We start from the raw sequence: 26,087 nt of genomic DNA on the forward strand, positions 1-26,087 counted from the left end.
TAGATACCAAGTATCGATTAAGATCAGGACAATAACAACGATATCCCTTCTGAAGACGAGAATAACCAAGAAAGACACACTTAAGAGACTTAGGATCTAATTTTGTAACATGAGGACGAACATCTCTGATAAAACATGTACACCCAAAGATTCGTGGTTCGATAGAAAATAAAAGTTTATTAGGAAACAGAATACTATAAGGAGGCTTACTATGAAGGATAGAAGATGGCATACGATTGATTAAGAAACAAGCGGTTGAAACCGCATCAGCCCAGAATGATTTAGGAACTTGCATCTGAAATAGAATAGCTCTAGCTGTTTCAAGGAGGTGCTTATTTTTCCTTTCAGCTACACCATTCTGAGAAGGTGTATCAACACAAGAAGTTTGATGAAGAATACCATTTTGAGTCATGTAAGTTTGAAAAGAGTGGGATAAGTATTCTTTTGCATTGTCACTTCTTAAGTTAAGCACAGAAAGATTAAATTGTGTTTTAATTTCAGCATAAAAATTAGAAAAATGTGAAAATAACTCGGAACGATTTTTCATTAAATAAAGCCAAGTAACACGAGAATAATAACGAAATTCAGTTTTAGACACTACAGAACAAGGACCCCAAATGTCAGAATGAACTAACTCAAAAGGACTACTAGCCCTTTTATTGACTCTTGGTCCTGAAAACATACGATGATGTTTGGCAAACTGACAAGACTCACAATTTAAAGTAGATATACTAGAAAACTGAGGATATAACTGTTTAAGTAGCGGAAGTGATGGATGACCCAATCGACAGTGAATATCGAACGGACTGAGGGCACTGGAACATGCAATTGGTTTAGGCACCTGAGTATCCAATATGTATAGTCCTCCTGACTCATGTCCTCTACTAATAGTCTTCTTCGTCATAAGATCTTGAAAAAGACAGTAGTCAAGAAAAACTGAGATACAACAATTTAATGCTCGAGTAAGTTTGCTAACAGAGATTAAGTTGAAGGAAAATTGTGGAAGATGTAAGACATATGATAAAGAAAGGGATGAAGTTGCATTAATAGTGCCTGAGCCAATAACACGTGAGGGCGATCCATCTGCTAAACTAACAGTGCTAGAAGAGGAATGTGGTTGAAAAGAGAAAAATAGATTGGGGTTACCTGTCATATGATTTGTAGCACTAGAATCAATGACCCATTTTGATGAAGAGGAAAGAAGACATTGACTTGGATTACCTGAGTCGGCAATAGCAGTGATAGGCTGCGAGGGAGACCTTAATGTCTCTTGATATTGAGAGAATTTAGCATATTCATCTGCAGAAACCATGATTGTCTTATCAGTTGGTTGAGGAGAAGGAGTTGCAGTAGCTACAATATGCGCAGACGGATTCCTTAGAAGCCTATTTTGCAATTTCTTGCAAGTTCGTTTTGTGTGTCCGGGCTCATGACAATAGTAGCAGACAACTTTCCCCTGTTCTGGAACCCGATTACTTGAACTTCCCCCTTTATTAATGTTCCTGCTGAATCGCCCAGAATCAGTATTTCGATTGATGAAGGCATTAGTCAGCTGAGATGGAGCAACTAATGAGGTTAATTTTGCTCTTTATTCAGCCAATTTTTTCTTCACAAAATTGCCCGAAGCCTACGCCTTTTTGAATCCAATCGTAGATGTTATGCCAGTAATCCCTGTACTATTTTTTCTATTAGCTTTTGTTTGGCAGGCTGCTGTAAGTTTTCGATGAGATCTTTAATGCTGTCCTAAAATAATTCATGATTTATTCGAGAAAAAAAATTATAGCAATTGATAAGATCATATAAGTCTTATAGTATAAAGTATAAACTATTCATTGCAGACAACCCTACTAAAAGTCTTCCGCAACGTTGGAATTTGGGGACTGGAAAGAATTTGAGATTTTACTGACTCAAATTCAGGACGAAGACCAACATGAAAACTCATTACAACTATTTGTTCTCGTTGAGCCTGTTGGACTGTCCCGTCAGGACTAAAGGGCAATAAAACATTAAGCTCCTGATAAGTACACTTAAAGTTCATAAAATAAGCAGTGAGAGATTGATCTTGCTGTTCAGTACGATGAAAGCTCCGGCGCACATCATAAATACAAGAGATATTTCCTGTACCCGAATACATAAAATCCAGATAATCCATTAATTCCTTAACATACTCACAGTGATCAATGAGAGGAAGTATTTCACTGTCAATTGAGTTCCTCGGCTGTAAGAATATGCGGGCATCATCTGTTAACCAAGCTTCCTTGGTATTGTCATCCGGAGGATTATCTGTTAGGTGATAAGCCTTGTTGATGCTTCGTAAATACACACGTATAGTCTTGCTCCATCCACGAAAATTGGACCAAATTAATTTTTGATCCATAATTTTCGTCATTGCCGGAATGATATCAGTAGTGACATAAATTGATTTGATACCACTCATGATTACAACAGTAGGCAGCAGAGAACAAAATGGAAAATAGTAGTATCCAAATAACAAAGACACAGGCAACAAAGAAAGAAACACCACAAGAATCTCATAGTGCTGCTCACTAGGGCAAAAAATTATTTTTAACAAATGATTGCTCATTTGGGCAATCTGAAGCAAAGGAGGATCAGATAATCAGATTAGGCTCCGATACCATGTAAAAGTAGAAAATAAATCTGAAATTGTTGTGTTGTCTATTGATCATGGAAGTACATATATATATATATATATATATATATATATATATAATTGGAGAAGTTTTTATTCTAGAATATTCTAATCTCTAGAATTATCTCTAATTAATTATACTCTATCTTTTATTAATTACTCCATATTCTATAATATTCTAGATTATTCTACAACAGATATAATTTAAAATACTATATTTTGAAATTACAATTATTGTATAACTAAATTTTTAGTTAATATAAAACTAAAATGTAATAAAAATGTTATTTTTTAGGATTAAAGTCATTGTTTAATTAGAAATGTAACTTATCAATTAATAAATTAACAATAGAATAATAAAATCTATTTATATTTATATGAAAGCAAGATTTTGAACATATTTTCTCTATCCTATATAGTTTTTTTCTTTATTTTCTAAAGTTTTTTTCTTAATTTATATGAATTACTTTTATAATTATTCCTTTTTCTCTTAAATTTCATCTTTTTTTTTTTAAATGAGATATTTAAGAGATTTTACTTCACCTAATTTTTTAGCTTTTTGTCTTTCATTGATTTTGCATCTAAATTTTTTAACTTTCTTTTCTTATTGTTCTTTTTCTTTCATTTATAACTACTCGCACTTTGCTAATGTCATTACACGATTATTTTATTTCTTTTATACATTATATATTCAATTTATAATTATATTATTATAAAAATAAATTTTTATTTTATTTTATGATATATATATATATATTATAAAAACTATAATACATTTTTATAAAAATTTCTATTTTTATATGTTAAACTAAATAAACATAAGAAACATATATACTTATCAATTTTAACCCTTTATCTATTTTAGTGCACTAATAAGTTTTCATATATTTATATATATTTATTTTTCATAAATAAAATTGTTAGAATTTTTGTTATTTATTTTTTTAGTTATTATTTGATATCGCATAATATATAAATTAAATTTTTTTATTTATTATATTGAACTATCAAATCTTTAATATGTCACAAATTTCTTTTAACTATATTTATGATCTAAATATAAATTTCTATTCTTTTACTATTTTATTAATTATATATATATATATATATTATTATGATTATTTTAAGAATATAATAATCTTATAGTATCTATTATTAGCATTATTTACGATCACATTAATTTTTTTATAAATATTTATAAGTTAATATTTTTATGAATATGCTATATGTATTTTCTCATTGATAAATAATATGACATGGCTTCATAAAATTTGTCTATATAGAAATTTATTGAAAAATTTAGTATTTTTTATATAATTTTATAGATTTTATTTTTTAAACTCTTATTCTCCTATTTCTAAAAAAAAAAATAAAAAAATTTAATTCTCATATTTCATTTATTAATTTTATTTTTTACAATTTATTTATTTTATTTTATTCATAAGCTACCGCCATATTCTTCAATTCAATTTCTTCATTATTCTTTGTTTTCCATAGATTTTTTTGTCTCTGAACCGATAAATTTATCTTTACATTTTCTTTCTTTTTCTATGCTAGGTTAGTTAAATTCAAATTAATAGTCTCTTTAAATAGAAAGAACATTTTAAGAGACGTTTTCTCTTTTTAAATATATATTTTTATTTTTTAAATTAATTTTTATATATTTTGATATATTTTTTTAAAGATTTTTATCGCATATTTTAATATAATTTTTTTATATAACACTTTTTCTATTCTTTGAGGATACTTGTGTATTTTTAATATATATATTTTTTCTCTTAATGATTTAACTAAAATCTTTATTAGTTTATACATATTATTATATCCTTCACTTTTAATAATACAAGTTTAAATTTTTAATTTTTTTAGATATTAAAAAAAATAGTATTGAAGTAGAAATTATCAAATACTAAAATTTTCAATAATCTATAAAATACTAATTATAATAAAACTTAGTAACTGATAATTTATAATATATAGTTATATGACATTTTAAATTTTATTATATTTCATTAATATCTATATAAATAAATTATTAAAATTATTTAATAGTATTTTAATGGTATTTTGACCCACTCAAAAGACAGGGACTCGTCTAATTGCATATAATCTTGAATCTCATATGTTGAAAATAAGTATCCACTTTAAAATAAAATTTATGTCTATCAAAATATAGTTACACATGTCAACAAGTATTTATTTCTCACGATTATATATACAGAGAGAATATAAAAATCAAATTAAATAAATATTTATTTTTATTTAATTAGGGAAGAAAATCATAATTTTAAACTAATTTATTCTAATGTCTACAAATTTGAATAGTAATTTTTATTTCGAATTTCTATCTCATTAGAATAAAAAAACGCAATATATACTGTATTTTCAAAAAATTAGTGAGTTCAAAATATTATTATTTTTGATAACATATAAAACCTTATTATAATTATGCGATAAATTTTATTTTATTTTCTATAAATTTATTATCATGTAGAGATTATTAGAAATAGTTAAATTATTATTTTCATTTTAGATAATATCATTTCTTTAATTTAAAATGAAATTAATATTGATTAATTAATTACTAATTTTATTAGATAGGAAGAGTAAGATAGGTGATCAATAAAGTTTATTTTTAATTAATGAAAACTAATATTTTTGGACATTATGATCAAATTGTGCTAAAATGAAGAAGATAATAAGTAAATAAATGCTAATTATATTAAGAATAGAAGTTTAACATCCTCAAATTAAATATCTATATGTATAATATATCATATATAATATAATTTTTCTATTCCTATTATTAATTTTGATAATTTTAATATGTAAGATAAAATTATGTATAATTTTATAATTCGTTTTTAATTTATTAATAACTCACGACCTAATTAAGTAATAATTTAATTATAAAAAAATATTTTAAAAATATTTTTAGTATTATATTATTAATATATGCGATGCTAGAAATTAGTTAATACATATATTTAAAATAATTCTGTTTTATTATACTAATAAAATTTTAATATTTTAAACATTCTAAAAATAATTTAGAAAGTTTATTTAATTATTATTTTCTATAATCTTTGATTATAAAATATTAAATTTTTATCTATAAAAATCAATTTTATAAATTAAAATAATAACATCTATATCCTTTACACATACATAACTTGTTATATTCTAATTTGATAAAATTTCAATTTTAGAGAGTTTGATACAGTTATCAAATAAAACATTCAATTAAATATTATGTAATTATTCATAAGTATAATTATTTTTAATTTAAATAAAAATTTATTATTATTAAATTTGATATTTAATCTAAAAATTAAAATAATTCTTTATCTATTAGACTTTTTCATTGATTGATAAAATTGATAATGATTAATTAAATCAAATTTAAAAATATAAATATTTGGTTGGAAATAAAAAAAATAATACCTAATTTGCATATAAACAAATTTTTTTTATATGTACTGAACCCTAATTTATTTTATACAAAATATTAAAAAAAAAAAACCTTTTTAAGCTTAATGCATCGTGCTTATAATAGGGCATTTTGTTTTTTGAAAAATAATAGGGGTATTAAGAATGCAAAACATGTGCAAAGTGTATAAAATTTATAATACATATATGAATATAAAATATGCTAAATTTTTCAATAAAACTCTATTTATATTTAAATTAAATAAAAATATGCATAAAAAACTATTAAATTTATTGAAAATTAAATAATTACCAATTCCGCTTTAACGATTATATTAAACATCCTTTTAATGAGTTATTTCTTATAAATTCAATTAGATCATTATTATTATCGTTATTGCATTCTCAAATTTGCGAATTCTTGAAACACACATCGAACAATATAAATTTGTTACAATAATATCCTTATACCATATATTATATAAATATTTTGATCATAATTTACTAAATAAAGATTCACATTTTAAAAAGTATCATTAAATAATTATTTTAATAAATATTTATCAAACAAATTTATTAGAGCTGTTTAGTTTAGTTGACGAATGTAGTTAATAGTTGGTAGCTGATAAATTAAATTATTTAATAAAATTTTATTATTAATATGTTAAATAATTATTTATAACATATTTATTTTTAACTATATTTTATTTTATAATATTACTTTTAATGATACAAATTAATAAAAGTAGTTTATAATAATTAAAAATATTATAATTAATTTTATTTAACTCTATTGTATTACTATTTATAAATGTGGATAATAATTTAAATAGCGTTAATAAAAAATTTATGATCTTAAATTTTATAATTATAAATATTAGAACTAATTAAGTATTAAATATAATTAATATAATGATTATTTTATTTAAATTACAGTTAATAGAAATTTTTTAAAATAAAGCCAATAGCATAATTACTAATTACACTATCTCAACTATCAATTCATTAACTTTTAAATTCAAACAAAGATTTTCATATATTCAAAATTTCTATTATTATTAGATTAATCGCTTTTGAACTCATCTAAAAGAAAGAAATGTTATAATTACGATGTTCATTTTTTAATTTTTACTATTTTATTAATTTGAATTGTTTAATTGAATTAGTGGTTGAACTAATTAAAAATAATAATATAATAAACTTTTTTGCTAATTTTATAAATTAAAATGCTTATATATTTTATTCTTAATAAACAACAGATAAATTCTTATATAATCTTATATTTCTATCCTTTTTCTCTCTTTTTATATTATCTAAAACAATATAATTTAAATGTTAAGCCTAAAAAACACTTGAGAAATTAGAAATTAAACTATTAAATATTATGGTTAATTTTACAATAAAATAAGAAACAATTTTTTTTTTCAATAAACTATTATGCGTTAATAGAGAGTTCAGATTAAGTTCTTTCAATAAAAGAATTTTTAAATTATTGGATATTCTTAATTATATGCGGGTCTCTAATTTAATTAAATAAAATATAATATTAATTTTCATTTTTGACATAAGACGAAAGTTTGTACGAGTTAATGAAACTAAATACCATGTGCAAACTTTATTTTATATACAAATAAAAAGATATATAAATAAATAAAAATTTGTATCTTCGAAAGAACAAATTTGTAGGGAAAGAATTTGAAAACAGTCAATTGAAGAAGAGAAACCCAAACCCTCGTACAGTGTCGTCCCTAAACTCAATAGACCGTACAGTTGCAGAGACTGCAAGCGCCTGATGAATAGGTTTTTTATTCTTTTGAGTGCTATTCTACTTTAGAAGAATAAGAAGTGTGGACACTGTAATCAGCTGCTAAAAACTCAAGAAACTCAATTTTATATAAGGAGAAAAATGTTACACAGCAAAACATTCAATAAAAAGACAAGAGGCGGCAAAGTTCAAAAGGTGCTCTCTTCGACTTTTAAATTTTAATTTCTTATAGTCTCCTGCTCATAAACCCTAATTTCTTCATTTGCTTTTCTTACTTTAATGTGTTTCCAATTCTTAATTTTGGTGATGTAGCTTGTCAGGGAAGTTTATCTGAGAGACGACATTTATTGTGGAGCTTCATTTTGTAAAGTATGCGATACTTCAGCCGCGCGTTTGACTGCTTCTGCTTCAGCAATTCTTGTTCTTGATACTAATGTCGTTCTCAATCAGGTAAAAAGAATTTTTTGTTTTGTTTTGTTTTGTTTTGTTTGTTTGTTTGTTTGTTTGTTTGTTGCTGTATTTGGAGGAATATTCACTTATGGTGGGGATTGCAGATTGATTTGCTGGAGAATCCAGCAATTGAAGATGTGGTTGTGTTATCAATTGTGCTACAAGAGGTTAAGAATAAGAATACTGCTGTTTATAATAGAATTCGTGCCCTCTGTAGCAATCCTGCTCGCAAATTCTTTGTTTTCTCCAATGAATTTCATAGGTCAGTTTTTATTTCTCTTTAACCAATGTTTGTTATTGCTGCTTTTATTTAACTTTTAATTGATTCTTTTTTACTTGTTGCTTACTATATAGGGATACATATGTCCAGATAATGACTGGTGAAAGCCCTAATGATCGAAATGATAGAGGTTTGCTGTTTTTGTATTCTCTAATTCTGATATGGTGTTATCTGGTTGATGATATTTTATCACTACATTGCCTGCTCATGTTGTACTGCTGCTGCTCCATTGCTATAATATATTGTATGTATCAATGTTTGTATTAAATTTCAAATCTAATTCATTAATTATGATACAGTGTGATCTACTTGATAAAATATTCATAGCTATAACAAGTTAGATTTATATTACTCTTAAATTTCAAATCTTGATTTGTGATAATTGTGTGATTCAGCAATTAGGGTTGCTACTAGTTGGTATCAGACTCATCTTGGTGATGCTGCAAAAGTTTTGCTTATTACGAATGATAGGGAGAATAAAAGGAAGGCTACTGAAGAGGGTGTTGTTGCTGAAACAAGTATGTATAATAGCTGACATCTGAAAGATTCTACTATAATTTATCATTTTTGTGATGTTTTAATGAAAACACTTTGCGAGAGCTCACTTCTAAATTCCTTTTCTTTCTCAGTTGAAGCTTATGTTAAATCACTAGGTCAACCAGCTTTGCTTGACTTGCTTGTTCAGCCTTCTTCTGAAGATACAGTCATGAAGGAGGTTGAAGATTTAAGACCTTCAAAGAGGAAGGTTGTTTACCCAGAGGTATGGCTCTATAGTGTGTGTGCATATATGGCTTCTAGCTTTGGTGGTATTGCTTACACTGCGTTCTTTGTTCAGCATAAGCCCATGTCAGAGATCACTGCTGGCTTGACCAGCGGAATATATCATCAAGGAAAACTTCGTGTTAACCGTTATAATCCATTTGAAGCATACGTTGGAAGTGAGAGCATTGGCGAGGAAATCGTCATTTATGGCCGTGGAAATATGAATAGGGCTTTTGATGGTGATATAGTGGCTGTGGAACTTCTTCCCCAAGACCAGTGGCGAGAAGATGGTTCTATGTCTATAGCAGATGAAGGTATGTTAATTATTACATGCTCCTTTTTCCTTTTTCTTAATATACATATTGTGGGTTTGGATGGGATGAAGGGAGGCTATGCTTCTAAATGACAAAAGTTACTCTTCCAAATGCAACATATGATTTATCCTAGTAGTTGAATTCAAGTGCAGAAAAATGTAAGTTTTGCTTGACTTGTGATTAAACCAATCTGTATTTGTTATTGCATTCTGTGTTTGAAATTTTTAACAGGTTTCTTTCCTTCATTGTAGATGACGATGATGAAGGAGTCCATCTAGTTCCAAACAGTGCAGATGATGCTCCTCGAACAACAAATCCAGTATCAAGTTCTGCTAGTGACACAAATCCTATCTCCACTCGTCCATCTGGTCATGTTGTTGGAATTATAAAGCGCAATTGGCATTCGTAAGTGCTGTTTTGCAAGAGCATGATGCATTATTATTTTATTCCAAGAACAAAGGTTGAATTTACTACCTAATTAGCTAAACTTAGACTTGTTTTTCAGAAAACTGGGTCAAGATACCAGCACAAGGGATTTGTTATTCAGTTGCAATTATTTTCCAGATGGAAAATTTGAAATGATTTTCTGTATTTTGTAGCTATCAACTGAGCTTTAGAAAACTAATTCAGATAGTCTTTTTATATTTCCCTTTAGCACAAGAGTCATACATTTGAGTATTCTGTTTTCCACTTTGGCATCCTTAATGCTGTTGAATCTTTGCAGTAACATAAGGTTTTCCTTGTGTGTATATGTGTGTATTAATGTCTTTATATGTATATAGTATTTACTTTTAAAGAAATGTACAGTAAAAGATAGTACATAGGGAAAATCAGAAGTTGGAAAATTGGATAAATGACCATGTTTTTTCCTGGTAACCAAAAGAAAAAGGGAAGGAAAACCCAAAACTATTTTCCAAAACAAGGTAGGGCTATAGTTTTGTTCTTTGCTTAATTCACAAGCCCTGTGATAATGATATCTGTGGTGGTTCTGTGCTTGTTTACTATTATGCTTCAGGCAACTGTCTTTCATGCATCTTGATGGAGTTCTTTAGAAGCTGCGCTTCCAGATCGCAGCATATTTAATTTCTATGTTATCTTCAATCTTCTTTTACACAGATGGAAAATCATTCATAATCTGATACATTCATAATCTAATATGGTTTGAGAATTTTGTTTTATAATATGTGACAAAAGCAATGTTTCCTTTTGATGCTTTTGTATTATTGATTCAGTTCTGTTTTTAAATAATCATGTGCAGCTATTGTGGGTCTTTGGAGCCAATGCCAGTGCCTGCTGGAAGTGGCGGTCTTGTCTATGCTTTATTTGTCTCTAAAGATCGGAGAGTTCCTAAAATTCGAATTCAAACTCGACAGCTCCAAAATCTTCTGGACAAAAGAATCATAGTGGCAGTTGATTCTTGGGACCGTCAATCACGGTATCCTTCTGGTCATTATGTACGAAGTATAGGAGAGATAGGTGATAGAGATACTGAAACTGAGGTTCGTAGTGCTATTTTCATCTGCTTGTGTTAGAGAAAGATTGGGAGAGAAGCTTTTATTATTTAAACTGCTGCTGTTGATAGTAGGACTTGTGATGGTGTCTGTAGTTCCTGAAGCATGTTATTTTTGTGGATGCTACAGGTGGTCTTGATAGAGAATGACATAGATGCAAGACCATTTTCTGCTCAAGTTTTGGCATGTTTGCCCCCGTTACCATGGTCGGTTTCCGAGGAGGATTTAGCCAATCCGATTAGGACAGATCTGCGGCATTTGCTTGTCTTCAGTGTTGACCCGCCAGGTTCATGATCAAATCAAATTACAAATTTTTCCTTTTTCTCCTATGCATTAGGTATTTATTGTCCTTACTAAGTTAGATGCTGATGGGGTTAATTCAACTGGATATGTGTTATGTGCATGTGGCATTTGTAGGATGCAAGGATATTGATGATGCATTACATTGTACGATGCTTCCACATGGAAATTTTGAAGTTGGAGTTCGTATCCTCTTATGTGTTGACTTTAGTTTAGCTTCAAACACGCACGGCATGCTCAGAATGACCATAGCCAAAGAGTAAGCAATGTAATCAATTTTGCCACCTGCTCATCTTGTGCAAAAAGGTCATGCGTGCCCGATGGCCCAACCCATTATGTAAATAGGGTGCCTTAACTTCTCACTTTTTATAATTGCAAAAGAGAATCTTCTTTGTTTTCCTTAATTGATATCAAATAGACATTGCTGATGTAACGAACTTCGTTCACCCGAGTACCCCACTTGACGATGAGGCTACACAAAGAGGCACATCCGTTTACCTTGTTGAGCGTCGTATTGACATGCTTCCAAAACCTCTAACAGAAGGTGCTTTGCCTTCCTCCCTCAGTTGGGCTATCTCATGCAATAAATGGATAGCTGTAACTCATAGTGCTTGGCGTACTGTTTTCATTTTGGGAACTGAAGGTAACTGAGTAATACATTATATTTTGTAGATATATGTTCTCTTCGAGCTGATGTGGAGAGGCTGGCTTTTTCTGTCATTTGGGTATGTGCTTGAATTCTTAACCATTTTAAGGCATGCAGAAGCAATTCCATTTAGCAGTAATTATTTCTTTAAATGAATTAAATATAAGCTAAATTCTGCAAATACAACATTTTCTAATTTGTTATACTGGTAGAATGCTTTTGTGGCATTTATCTCTTCATGTTTTTCTGGCGCACGGAAACAAGTCTCTGTTCTGGCATGCAAGTTTCGGAATATTACTTAAGCTACCTTCAATACCCAACTAATTGGCGTTTGGCTGCTTGGATCTCTTATTTTCTTTGAACTTTCATTTTTTTTCATACCTTCTATTTGGGGCCAAACTTCTTATGAGTCTGGTATTTGGTACTGAATATCTGTCAAATGAGAGGTAATGGTAGAAGCTGGCTATTGACCTATAAAAATGTTACTAAGGGATCTTAGTCCACTTTGTCAGTCTCAGTCTCAGTCTCTCTCTCTCTCTCTCTCTCTCTCTCTCTCTCTCTCTCACTCACGCACAGACACACACTCAAACCCACAAACCTTGTAGGAGATAGATTTCCCTTGAAAATTCTCCTTGCTTTTTTTTTTCTTCATAATTTTGTGGTTTACTACATATTATAGACATGTCAACTATGAGATCCAATGCATGCACCTACACACATCCATGCATATGCATCAATGCAAACTAAAGACATATTTTAGGTATGCTATTTTACATGTATTTTGGATTGGTGGTTCTATGATCAACCTATATTGCAGGAAATGACCCCTCAAGCAGAGATCATTACTACAAGATACGCAAAAAGTGTAATAAAGTCATGTGCAGCATTATCTTACATCGAAGCTCAGGCAAGAATGGATGACAGGTATCTTCACATCAGTTTAACTAAATAATGATGTAATATTATATTTAAATATCTTATTCTTCATGTAGAGAAATCCTTTAATTATGACATGATTCTGTTTTTCTCTATAAGAGTGACACAATTTTTCTCTAGTTATATATGCTGCTATCTTTATGTTGTTACCATTTTGCATTCATATTAAGCATCACGTGGTTATTAATGATGACTTCGCCACCATTACTTTGTCCAGAAGATCTTTTGTTATAAATCCTTAAGTAGAATCTGGAGTCAATGGGATACCAGTTAATATTTTCAAAGCAAAAGATGATTATACAGATATAGGCAGAGATCTATGAAAGTTATATATAATTGTGAGTTGGGCTAGTTGAATGTGCGTGTTGGGCCTGGTAGAAGTTCAAACTATGAAACTTCAAGTTGCAATCTAGAACTTTATGTTGCTGATTCATGTTCCGTTGCATAAGCTTTGGTAGAACTGTTAATGGTGCTGGCTAATACTAATTTACCAATGATTTTAAAAGCGGTAGAATTTATCTTTGATTGTTGCCTATAAATTCAGGGAGGGTGTTTTAAGGAACTGTAGGTCTGATGAATTAAGGAAGAAATTAGAGGCAACCTCCACTGGTTTGATCAAGCCTCGTACCTGAAAACAGACCTGCTGGGAGTCTTGAGTAATGAGCCTTGGCGCCTTATGTTGCTTTGTGGATAAAAAAATGCAAACAGTCTTTTCCAAATCTAGTTAGACTTTTGAAGTTATGTCATGGATGCCTCTCTCACTGTAATTGTTCAAGCCAGTTAGAGTCTGTTGTGTCAGAATCATTTGCACTTCTTTGTTTCCCATTGATTTTTTTTCCTTTTACTTGGGTGATGATTCTAATTGTTATTTTGCTATTTGCAGCCGATTGATGGATCCTGTAACTAAAGATTTAAGAAATATGAACGCTTTGGCTAAGGTGTTGCTTTTAATCATTGTGTGTGGGGTCTATGAAAATAGTAGTAATTCGCACTAATCAGTCTGCAGTGTTTTGATAAGTTTGTTGTTATGTATGACTCTGCAGATAATGAGGCAGAGAAGAATTGAGAGAGGAGCACTAACTCTTGCTTCAGCTGAAGTCAAGTTTCAGATAGATACCGAGACTCATGACCCTCTTGACATTGGTATGTCATCTAGTCAGCTAGTTGTTTGCGCTCTTAATTTTAAAAAGATCAATAATATGGTAACCCTGAAGTTTATTTTTAAATTTGAGTTTATTTCTTCTCTGGATATTCCTCTCCGTGTTTTTTTATCAATCTATTAGCAAAATATTAGAGTCCACATGTTCCAGAATTTATGTGGCCCATCACTGCCTTATAAGCATGAATTGTGTTCGTCTGTTTATCCCTCTGCTAGTCAGCATTCATAGTGAATGATATTCAGGTGATACAACATTTTGGGAGCCAAAGGCCTTTGCTCATGAATCTGTGTTCAATTTCATTGCCCATAATTACCTTTATGCACAAAGAAGTGGAAGTACTTGTCATTCTATTTTATGTTGGAATTTGATTTTGACATGAGAATGAAGTGTAGAATTTGATAATTAGATATAGTGTACAAGTGAATAGATGCATTTTCTTTGTAGCTGAATGTGCAGAGATGATTCAGATACAAAGGCATTGATATAGAATTTAAGTTGCTCACAATCGAACATATCAAAACATCAAATTCATGGTAAAACTGCATCTTTTGAGGCTGGTTTGGGCTGCTTATTGTACGTAAAGCTGGCCTACATTATATATATATATATTCAATTCTATGACAAAAGGCTTAAACAGTCTTAAATTTTTTTGTTGACAAGGTTTATCTATGTATTATATGGTTGCCAATGAGCCAAAATTGAGCTGAGTTTCACTTGGTTCAGGCTTGCTTTGGTAAAACTTTTGAGCTTGAGTTCAAATTATGGGATGTTGATGTTATAATCTCTCGCAAGGAAGGCACTTCAAAATTTTTGTTGAAAAAAAGATCACAGATTATTCCAACTTTATGTGCTTTCTATACGTGCACTGTTGGTGGCATCTATTTATATTCTGGTGCTATAAGAAGTTTGTGTGTTATGTTAGCATTTAATAAAGGTAGTAAAAACTTTCATTTTGCACCAAAATTTTACCTGCTTTTCGCTAATATGCTCTCATGTAGAAATGTAGTCCTCTGAATGGCCTTTTCTACTAAACATGCTTTGTATTTGGAAAGGTTGCATACCAAGGATCAATTTTCAGCGAGTTGATTCATCTTCATTTAAGTTCCCTTGTGCATTCTCTCTTTGTTTCTTTTATAAACTTATTTCTGTGTTTTTGTCCTGAACAAATTTCTTTCTGTTTATTATTATGATATTTAGTGCATAATGCATGAGTTATTTCTTTAGGTATGTATCAGATTCGGGAAGCGAACCAAATGGTTGAAGAGTTTATGCTTGCTGCTAATGTTTCAGTAGCTGAACAAATCCTTAAACAATTTCCAGGCTGTTCACTCTTAAGGTCAGGTGATGAATTTTTATTTATTTATGCATCTCTTGTTTTTCTGGATTTTCGTCCTTCCTGATTTTATTGCTACCAATAAGAAGCATGAAGTGCCCCTATGTAATCAGAGAATAATTCCCCTGCTTGCTGCCTTCCATGCATTGCTCATTATCTAGACACTTGAAAACTGCTTTTTGGGTTGCTATATGGCTAGTGTATGCAATCACATTCTAAAAATAATGCTTATGAGCAAATACTGCTGAACTAAAACTGTTTGATTTGTTTTCTCTGTGGAAGTGGGTTGCAACATTACCTTTTTGTTCATTTTGGAAGTGCACACTACAATCATTCTTTTGAGTATTACCTGAGATGTTCTGATATTTATTGTCATTTATTTGTTATTGGATCCGACTATGGAACTTCAGGTTGGAAATTATCACTTCCATTAGACAGGATGAAAGGTTGTTTTATTCTTTTTGTGTGTGTGTGTATGTGTAATTCCACTATTTAGCATAATTATTGGATGTTTTCTATTCCCGAGTTATTCTTTTCCCCAAAATATAGTTCCAGTGCTTTCACCATGCTATTGTGGGATTTCTTTCGATAATTTTCCATAGTTTAGTTGCATGGTATTGCAATGAGATATTTTAGCTGCTGGAGCACCAATTATTTGACTGTAGTAAAACGTCCATCATTCGTTCCAAAATCGTTGTTTGATTGTGACAGATCATTTTGCATTTTTATATCCCTCCTTCAGAATTTCTCAAGTAGTATAATGGAACCGGTTCAATTGCTAAAGCTGAAGTCCTGATGTTTGTTCTGTATGCAGACGTCATCCTACTCCAACTAAAGATATGCTTGAACCTTTGCTGCAAACAGCTGCTTCTGTTGGTCTGACCCTGGATGTCTCATCATCAAAAGCACTAGCTGATTCCCTCGACCGTGCTGTAGTAAGGCTCTTAACCTTGTATTCTATTTCTTCTTGGCTTAATTGCTGCAGTTATTCCATTATTATTCACAGAGACAAGAAAGCATTTTGCAAAATATGGATTATGCAAGTTAAATTCTATTGACCTGTAGGTTCTTGGCTTATGTAAAATCTTTATTTATTGTCTAGCTTTTAAGTTTGTTTAGAGTAATCTTAAATCCTGAATGTTTCTTAGATCATCAATCCATTGATGTTGTATTTTGAGTGCTTTGCAGTTACTCATTTTTATTTTATGCTAATATATTGTATTGGCTTATCTGGTTATCTTAGAAAATGTTTGCTTATTGACTTGCATAATGAACATGCATTTAGTTTCTAGAAATGAATTAGGTTTTTCAAGGAAATATTCTGGTTTTGGTAGTCATATTCGCTTCTTGTGCATTTGACTTCTTATTTTAATTTCTTCTTTTCTATTGTTTGATTTCTTGCAAAACTTCTTTTTGCCAGAGTGATGATCCATACTTCAACAAGTTGATCCGTATAATGGCAACAAGATGTATGACACAGGTAATTTTTCTTGATCATAAAGCTTTAGAAGTACTCAGCATGAGGAATTTCTAATCTGTGTTTGTTCAACTTCCAGGCAGTCTACTTTTGTAGTGGGGATCTCAGCCCTCTAGAGTTTCATCATTATGGTCTGGCAGCACCTTTGTATACTCATTTCACATCACCTATTAGAAGATATGCTGGTCAGTAAGAAGTTTTTTACCTCGTCGAGAATCATCGGGTAAAGAAGATAAAAAAGTCTTTTGAGTTTGGAGCTTTGTTTGCTTGCAGATGTCATTGTCCACAGGTTGCTTGCTGCATCCTTAGGGATATACAAACTTCCAACAATTTTCAGAGACAGACCCCAGCTAACTAGTATTGCTGACAGTAAGCAGCACCCTACTTTCCTGTAACCTTTGTTATTTTAAAATAAAATAAAATAATTAAACCTGTAATTGTTGTTTTAAAATAAAATAATAAAAGCGAGAACAGATTAAAAAAAGCTAATGTTGTTAAAGCTTAAAACTGTATAAATGCATGATAAGTACTTAGTTGCCAATTTGCAATAAATATGTATTCAGATTGTTATTATTGCAATGGACACTCACTTTCAATAATCATATGCTTTACTCATTATTCTGAATTCACCTCTTCCACATAATTTCTTAAGCATCTATAGTATTGAATTCACTCTCCAGTTTGTTGCATTAACCTATTGATTCCTTTAGAACTGTATTTACTGGCCACTGCTAAATCATGATGTTGTCTATTTCAAATGCATATGTTCAAAGTATTACTTAAACTTTGATTGTTGAAAATCTTTTCAGATTTGAACTACCGTCATAGAAATGCTCAGATGGCAAGCAGAGGCTCTGTAGAGCTGCATACTCTCATATACTTTAGAAAACGGTATATGCTAGTCTCTTCTCATTTCTTTTATTTCGTGCACAAACACACTGTTGTGATTTGACCCGTTTTTCCTTTCCCGTTGGTGTCTGTAGGCCCACAGACACGGAGGCCAGAATAGTGAAGATAAGGTCCAATGGCTTTATAGTGTTTGTGCCTAAGTATGTGTTTCTTGCCTCTTTTACATTCTATGAATGATTTTAGTTTTCTTTTTCCCTCAAATCTCATGTGAAAATATGCACTCTATTGTGTGCCTTTCTGATGAAGCTTTGCTGGTGCTTAGAAAAAGATGCATCTTACCTTTACCAAAAACATGGAAGATGTTAATATGTATTGCACATGGGATTGACTATCATTTTCAACAGGTACGGTATAGAAGGGCCAGTGTACTTGACCCCAAGGGGTGAGAAAGGCGGTGGAGAATGGTTTGTGGATGAGCAGCAACAAAAAATCAAGAAGATGGATGGTAGCCTTTCTTATGGTATTTTGCAGGCAGTGAGAATTCACTTGGAGGTTGTGGAGCCCCAGCCCAATCGTCCGAAACTCCAGCTTACGCTTCTGTAAATTGTGTGGTACTTGGGAGGAATTGTTACCTGATTCCTTGAAACAATGTCTAGTTTTTTGCACAAAGAAGAGAAAGAAAATACAATATCTAGTTTGAAACTGTGGAGGATAGGATAAGCTTTGCTGGGGGAGTAAAATTTTGTAATGTAGCATCTTTTATTTGTTTTTAACCAAAAAATAATCTTTTTTAATAATTTTTTAGAGTTTATTGTAATATCTTTCTGCTTATAATTTATGAAGTTGCTTTTTTGTTTTGGACGTTGTCTTTGGAGAATGATGTCTCATGAACTATACGGAGAACGACTCGATAAAGAGTTGTTAATAAGGGCTTATAAAAGTGTTAGTGTTAATAAATTAAATTAAATTTTATCAATATTTATCTCGTTTGATTGTGAGTTAAGCTCATTTATAAATTTATAAATTTAGCGGTTTAAATTTTTTAATTTTTTCTCTTTCAATATTTGAATTTTAATTTTTTCAATTAAACATTTGAACTTACTAATTTATGTATATTATGAATTGTTTTTATGAATTTTATATATTAAGATAATAATTTTACTTAATTTACAATGATTTAAATATTTTTATTTATTATTTATAATTCTTTTCTATTCTTTCTATTCTTTTATTTTATTCTATGATCCTTTCTATTTTTTTATTAAATCTTCTTTTAGCACTAAAAAAATAGTGCATTAATTTTTTAAAATTTTTGAAAGAAATTTACTTATCATCTTTATTTCAAAAAATTATATTTCTTAAAGAAAATTTTGTAAAAAATAAAAGAATAGTATTTAACTTTTTTAATCTTTTTATTTGAATGAATGATAAATTCTTTTTACTATTTTAAAAAATAGTTCTAAAAATAAATAGAAAAAAAAGAGAAAAAGATATAATATTATTTTAAAAGAGATATATATAAGTCAATTTATTATTCAATAATTATAAGCACTTTAACGTGTAAAAGTGGCTAGAAACACTATATTGAATATTTTAAATAAGTTCAAACACTTAATTTAATAAAAAAATAATTTAGACACCAAAATAAAAGAACCGAAAAAATCAAATCACCAAATTTATAATTTATAATTTTTTAATAATTTATATGACTTATTGTATAAAAGTATTTTTGTTTTTATTATATTTTTAAATAATTTATATAAATATTAAATATTTAGTATTAATCAATTTAATAATATTGTTAAAGAATTTAATAAAATTCAAAAATTCAAATAAAGGTAGATAAATAAGTTTAAAATAAATTTTAATGAATTAAGTTGGAATCAAATTAAGCTCATAGCTCCTTCCGCTTATTTAAAACTCTAAATAAAACTAACGTGGCAAAAAAAAAAAATCCATCTCAATACTCGACCCGATGTGGGATCTAGGGCTCAGTTTTCCAGTTGCTCTTCATTTTGGTTCGTGTCAGATATCTCTGGCCATTAGGGTTAGGATTATTATGAATAAATTGGGGGCAATGATTACGAATGGAATTGGGATGTTAGAAAAGCAAGTCTTAGAATGTAATATGTACGTAGCTTAACAACAAACAGTATAAGTATGGCTTGATTTATGTACTTGCGAACAATGTACAGGATTCTGAATTCAAATTTTCCCGCAAACAATAAGAATAAGAGATTGAAGAAGACTACTATAACAGTAACAGGGCATACATAATCTGAGAGCAAGCAATCCTGTCGCGTACCTAAGCTATATTCTTCACACAATCACTGAAATTTCTTTGATTTTAGAAAAAAAAAAAAAAAACCAAAAGATAATAAAAAAGAACTGTAAATTCCCAATTCTTCCATAAATTGATTCTCCTAATTTGATAGGACCTCACCCTAACTTGTGGGACAAAATGGCAACGGCTCCAATGGGCTCAATGGATGTTCAGGACAAAATCCACATGTAGATTGTTGACCAGAAAGTCAGTGCTAGGGCTGCAACCAAATATGTCCATAGGAAGAGGACTGAACACTCTTCTTGACCAACATCAAACAGCTGGGTCATGGTACCTGCATTATCATTTATTCCACTTTCGTAATTAGTATTAGTCCTGAAATATATTTTGTTTAAAACTATGGTTGATATTTGATAATTTCTTACCAATATTCATGGCAGGTGGCAGGGTATATTGAACCATCAGCACAAAGTGGTAGAGAGGATCTGATGGAAGGAACCCAAGACTTCCAGCTGCTTTAACAAGCCAAATACCAATGGCAGGAAGCATCATGAATCGAACAAAAAGCACCCCGACAATGATCCATGGCTTGATTCTTGACGAGCGTAAGCCTTTCCAAATTATAAAAACAACATTTAGCAAGATCCATTGCATTTTCTTGTACTTGTTTACCAGATGAGCAAGAATAAGGATTTCTTGTTACCTTGAATGAGGTTACCTCCAAGTATAAGGGTGATACAAGGAATTGTTCCATCCCTGCAAGAAAGTATTTCCATTTTCAGATATTCTTTAACAACTGAACTTAAATGGAGCAATTTTTAAGAGCTAAAGGATCACATACCCGAGTAATTTGATGGAGTCTTGGATCACTCGCAAGGGAGCACTGCTCCCAATTATTAGGTTTCTCAGGAATGTAGTTGCTCCGAAGAGGAATCCAAAAATCTGACAGAAGACACATGAAGTTAAGTATGTTAATCATCATACTGCATATGAATGATTTCAGCTCCTACCCGCCTACTAACAAAATATGTATCTGAATTGCTGAAGAAAACTCACGGCAGCTATTGTTGGAGGTGCCAAGAGCTCCTCCATAATCTGACGAAGAATTCCTATCCATTTACTCCAGGATGACGCCTCTTTTCCATGTCCATGGGGTGATTCCTGAGAAACAGTCTGAAAGAAAGAAAGAAAGATAAGGGAGCTTGATATTTGCACAAAAACGCATACGCAAACTGCGGAGGACACTTACAGGTTGGCTTTCTTGATCATCAACAGATTTAATTGATGGCACAGATATGACAACATGTTCTTGATCTTCTCCCTTGAGGAGGTGAGTTTCCGGAGTAGCTTCTAAATCCTTGTTAGGTGCTTTCGAAGCCTCTTCTTCTGCTTGAATTGCTCTGAGTTTCGTAGCTGAAGTTCGTATCAAATGATAAGTGTAAGTCCAGATGTAGAACCCACCAATCTGCAGTAGTCAGAACAGATCGAGATCAATGCCATATTCAGTTTCAGAAAGAGTGCTCAATAATACTATTCTGAACACCAGTTTCATTACCGCCATAGAGAAAGATGCATACGAGAGACCAATGGATTTGCAAGTTTCACGATCACCAAATGGGCTCCCATTCTCATTACAGATTGCAGGGACAACTATCAGAAGAAGATTTCCCAAGTTTCCTAATTTGTCAAAGCATCAAGTTGCGGCAGCAGAACTATCAGGATTTTTGAATTGCAAGAAAAACCCTCCAATTAATACACTGACCCCAACAAACAAAGTTACCTGATGAACATGTAGCGATGACAAGCCCTTCTAGGTAAGGCTTAGGCTTCAATACTTTAACAAGAACCCATCCAAGAATCCCTCCAATCAAGAAGGTTAAGCCAACGTTCACAGGCATAAACCACCTGAACAAAATGATCAACCATGATCAAGTTTCATACAAATTCTCCTGCTTGATATGAGATGTATTTATATAGTACAAATTCTCCCAGAATTTTCTGATATAACAATGCATTTAAGAAGGGTTAAAATGGCTGCAACCATCCTCTAACATTGAAGCACATTTAGCCTACCATGAGATAATGTCTTGGAGTGTCACAGTTTGGGCCAGACTAGCAAACATGAGGGAAGGTGTAAACACCACGAACACAATCTGCATTGCCAGAAAGAATTCTCGTACTTCAATAATTACAGTGATCTTTTCTATGAAAAGAGAAAATTATATTTGAGTAGGTCAATCCATAAGTTACCTTGTTCAAGGATTTTCTTGCATCAGAAGTAAGAAGATTGCAGTAATTAGTAGCCATGAAAGCTCCTAATCCACTAATTAGTAGAACCTGAATAATTGGCATTGAAGCCACTTCAAAGAGTGTCCAGAAACCCATGTTGTCTTTTTTTCTTTCTCTGTTTCAAAACTTTGCAAAAAATAAAGTAATTCCTGCTCTGATTTCCTTTTGCTTGTTGCTATCTTCTGTAAATTTCTGTGCCTAATTTGTTACTTGGGAGTCTTTGCAATATGTCCTAATGTCTTCAATAGAATAGAAGGAAAATCCTGGGAAAGAGCATCAAAGAGAAGGAGACAGACAAAAGATAAGTAGATTTTAGAACAATTAAAATTAAATTCCTAAAGAAAACATAATGTATATGAAAATAAAATTGTAGTCAAATTAGGAAAACAGGATGCAGGATCTTGAAATTGAGTATATTATTAAAATAAATAAATAAATAAAAATTTATAATTATTATCACGAATTTTATCCGAACGATAAATAGATTTATTTCATACAATTCTGAATATTTAAAAAGTGATTATTAAATAGACATCGAAGATTAAAATGTATTATTGGACTTTCTAAAACTTGTTTAAGAAATAAATTAGTGGATATCCATGTAAAAATTACTAGAACCCTACCTATTTCCTTTGTCCAAAATTACTAGAATTCTTTTTTTTTTTTTTTAAAAAAAAAGCACCCACGAAAGATGGGGAGGAAAGAACCATGAAGGTACCAACACTTGTCAGCATTGAAGTGTACGGATTTGGCTTTTGAGAATAGAAAAGTGGCAAACATGAACAAGTGGTGTCTTTGTAGACAGTTAATAGATTAGTTAGCTCATAGTATTAACTACCAACGACTACCATAAAAATCTCTCTTCAAAATGCACTAAGAAAATATAGTTTTCTGAATAATATTTATTTGGGTTTTTCTTTTTGATATTTGATGTACTTTTAAAAAGGTACTTTTTGGAAAAAAAGAAAAAAAAAAAAAGAAATCCAAACTAAAAGGAGAAACAGCATAATTCAGAAAAAGCTTTGATATTCCACAAAGACAATTATTGGGAAACTTATTTTAATTTATTTAAAGAAAGTTCTCAATCAACCACAACACTGTTTATTAAGTCAAATTTTGTATTTTTATTTTATCATAAACAGTGTTATGTGTGTATATGTATAATTAATTAATTAGAACACTGTTTATTAAAGTACCAACACTTAATTAATTAATTAGATTTGTAGATTGTTCTTGTTTGTATTTGTTATTTTGTCCCCTACTATGCCAATGGAAAATTCAAGAATATTGAAACTAGCTTACAAAGGTTCACATGGCTACATAACCTTTACATGTGCAGTACTTAGATGTATCCATCTTATTACTATCATAATGTAGAAGAAAACAAGAAACCTAAAATTCCACCCACTCCTCTAATACACTCACTATACATATCATTCCTGTTCATAAATTATTTTCTTTAGTTTTTAAAAAGTTTGAAATCTCTTTGTGACCCTCTAATTTCAACATCTTAATTTAGAATTAGACTTGAGTTCTTAAAACATAAATTTGATTTGCTGCTCTTAAGTATAAAATTTAGAAGAGTTAATTGGTGTAATAATTTACTAATACCATACAGTTTTGTAATGATTAATTATTAACTGAGAATAAATTATTTTTATTAAATAATTCAAGGGTGGCAAACTTACAAACTTAAAAAGAATTGTAGTTAACTGGGTACATCCACAAGATTTCTTTTATTTATCAATTCTGTCTCTCTTTTTTGTTCTCAAAACTAATAATAGCAGTAAACAAAATAATAAAATAACTTATTAGAAAAATAATAAAAATAAGAGATATGTATAATTAATGCTTTATATTAATTTATTAATAGTAAATTATAATAAAAAATTTGAAAAGTTAAAATTTGGATGGAGGATTTACGAATACATAAAAGGAATTAAAAGAGTAAAATAAAGAGGAGGAATCTAGAATATAAAAATCCAAGAAAAATGGGAAGAACAATTTACATGCAGCTGTTCTTTCTATATGACATTCTCTTCTGGTAGTTTCTTATGGGAATTTTATGGATTTTGATATATATATATATTCATCACAAGAAAATTAATAAATAAATAAATAAAGATGGCTTACTTAATAAAGAAAAAGCCAAAATCATTACTACAAGGATGGTCCTTTAGTTGCATACGTGTTGGTCCATGAATTGAATTACGAACCCTTTTTTTTATATATATTTTTTAAATCTGTTATTTCCGAATAAAAATATGAATAAACCGAAAAAAGAAAAGATGCTGTTAGTTTTTCGGGATAAGTAAGAAACCGAAATCGGGATAAAGCTAAACTTATATTCAAAATAGACCTGAATATTCTTAACAATGACAGAACAAACAAAAAACACTGCTATCTCTCTCCACCTTTTTAATCTTTTTAACTTCGAACATGGTTTCATTTAATGATCACTTCCAGCACATACCGGACATATTCTAATTCTTAAACTCGAAACCTGTTTTTGTTTAAGCATTAGAATGTTAACATTCACGAATTCTCATGCGTTTCAAATTCTAAACCTGTTATACGATAATCAAAATAAGCCAATAAGAATCTATCAAAATCTTGATTTAAAGATAAATAACCAGAAGAAGTTTCACAATCATGCAATAATAACAAGAAAAAGAAAAGAGACTCTCAGAATGAGGCAGAAAACACAGAATTTAAATCTCTTCTTATCATTCAGGAATGCGTGAAGGGAAAAAAATAAAGGGAACCGTACAGATTCTTGTTCTTAAACACAGAAAAGAAAGAGAAAGCAAAAGAAAATATAAATACAGAAAGGAAGATGGAAAAGAGAAAAACCTGGAATCAAGACTGGGATGAGAAAAGCAAGTGGAGGAGAGAGAGTCAGAAGAAGAGAGAAAAAGAATCGGGAAAGATGCCATTAGAGTCGGCTATGTTTTAGGGTTATTTATATTTGCTGAGCCACTGCAAGAAGAAGGAAAGATCTTGGTGACTACCATGACCTGGTTGGTATGAGCAGCCAACACCATCATCCCCCTCTCCTATAAATAGGAAAACAAATTAGATTTCTATTTCTTTAATTGGTTAATTAAATTAATTACTTTTTTTGTATAAAATACCGAATAAACAATGTTTTAATAGTCGAATTCAAATCTAATTCTATTAGTCCCGTTCTACCTTAACTTATTTATAATTATAAATTTACTACGATAGCCATATGCCGAGTTTAATATAATTTATCTATGGTATTAATTAATTAATTCTTAATTATAGTTCACAATGATGAAATGTATTATAATAAGACAGGTGGATGATGGGAATGGAGACCCTGAATTATGGGATGAAAAAACATTCACGACAAGACACACAGGCAGCTATATTATTATTGTATCTGTGGGGTCCATTTTACAAGGACTGCTCTGGTCAAGTCTTCTGTAAAACTGTATTAAGTAATTTGATTTTATTAGGCAACTAATGATCTTTTTAGCCCATAATCTGGATATAATAATCCAATATACACATGCTCTAGTCAGCACAAACTCACATTATATTATTTTATATTCACAATTTTAACCGCACAAGTACAATTGGCCATAGTTTTTTTTTTTTCTTCTTATTAATGTCAATTAATTTTTAT

General features: G+C 30.2%; 2 protein-coding genes across 2 annotated transcripts; one reads left to right on the top strand and one right to left on the bottom strand.

Moving 5' to 3' along the window:
* Positions 1–7,740: 7,740 nt before the first annotated feature.
* On the top strand, positions 7,741–18,719 carry LOC8281330 (exosome complex exonuclease RRP44 homolog A). Its single transcript, XM_002521692.4, has 24 exons — positions 7,741–8,039; positions 8,157–8,294; positions 8,399–8,556; positions 8,649–8,704; positions 8,970–9,092; positions 9,204–9,334; positions 9,410–9,650; positions 9,902–10,055; positions 10,909–11,149; positions 11,291–11,447; positions 11,579–11,647; positions 11,880–12,005; positions 12,134–12,186; positions 12,925–13,031; positions 13,927–13,981; positions 14,087–14,186; positions 15,428–15,539; positions 16,351–16,471; positions 16,957–17,016; positions 17,093–17,198; positions 17,287–17,382; positions 17,823–17,904; positions 17,997–18,062; positions 18,267–18,719. The coding sequence occupies exons 1-24, from the start codon at positions 7,986–7,988 to the stop codon at positions 18,463–18,465; spliced, it is 2,805 nt and encodes a 934-aa protein (XP_002521738.2). The 5' UTR covers positions 7,741–7,985; the 3' UTR covers positions 18,466–18,719.
* A 1,282-nt stretch (positions 18,720–20,001) lies between these two features.
* On the bottom strand, positions 20,002–25,476 carry LOC8281331 (protein PIN-LIKES 7). Its single transcript, XM_048374974.1, has 11 exons — positions 25,289–25,476; positions 22,397–22,698; positions 22,220–22,299; positions 21,927–22,051; positions 21,702–21,823; positions 21,396–21,611; positions 21,203–21,319; positions 20,988–21,088; positions 20,850–20,902; positions 20,572–20,757; positions 20,002–20,480 (listed from the first exon to the last, which is right to left on the bottom strand). Exons 2-11 carry the CDS (start codon positions 22,529–22,531, stop codon positions 20,356–20,358), a joined length of 1,260 nt encoding a protein of 419 aa, XP_048230931.1. The 5' UTR covers positions 22,532–22,698; positions 25,289–25,476; the 3' UTR covers positions 20,002–20,355.
* Between the last annotated feature and the right edge of the window lie 611 nt (positions 25,477–26,087).

This window comes from Ricinus communis, chromosome 5 (assembly GCF_019578655.1).
Source record: "Ricinus communis isolate WT05 ecotype wild-type chromosome 5, ASM1957865v1, whole genome shotgun sequence".
Lineage (NCBI taxonomy): Eukaryota > Viridiplantae > Streptophyta > Magnoliopsida > Malpighiales > Euphorbiaceae > Ricinus > Ricinus communis.

Coding starts and splice junctions, on each gene's coding strand:
- LOC8281330 (XM_002521692.4), top strand. CDS start 7,986: ATGTTACACAGCAAAACATTCAATAAAAAGACAAGAGGCGGCAAAGTT. Junction 8,705..8,969: donor TAATGATCGAAATGATAGAG/GTTTGCTGTTTT, acceptor TGTGTGATTCAG/CAATTAGGGTTGCTACTAGT. Junction 15,540..16,350: donor CCAGGCTGTTCACTCTTAAG/GTCAGGTGATGA, acceptor TTCTGTATGCAG/ACGTCATCCTACTCCAACTA.
- LOC8281331 (XM_048374974.1), bottom strand. CDS start 22,531: ATGGGTTTCTGGACACTCTTTGAAGTGGCTTCAATGCCAATTATTCAG. Junction 22,300..22,396: donor CAAGAAAATCCTTGAACAAG/GTAACTTATGGA, acceptor CTGGCAATGCAG/ATTGTGTTCGTGGTGTTTAC. Junction 21,824..21,926: donor CATCGCTACATGTTCATCAG/GTAACTTTGTTT, acceptor TTGACAAATTAG/GAAACTTGGGAAATCTTCTT.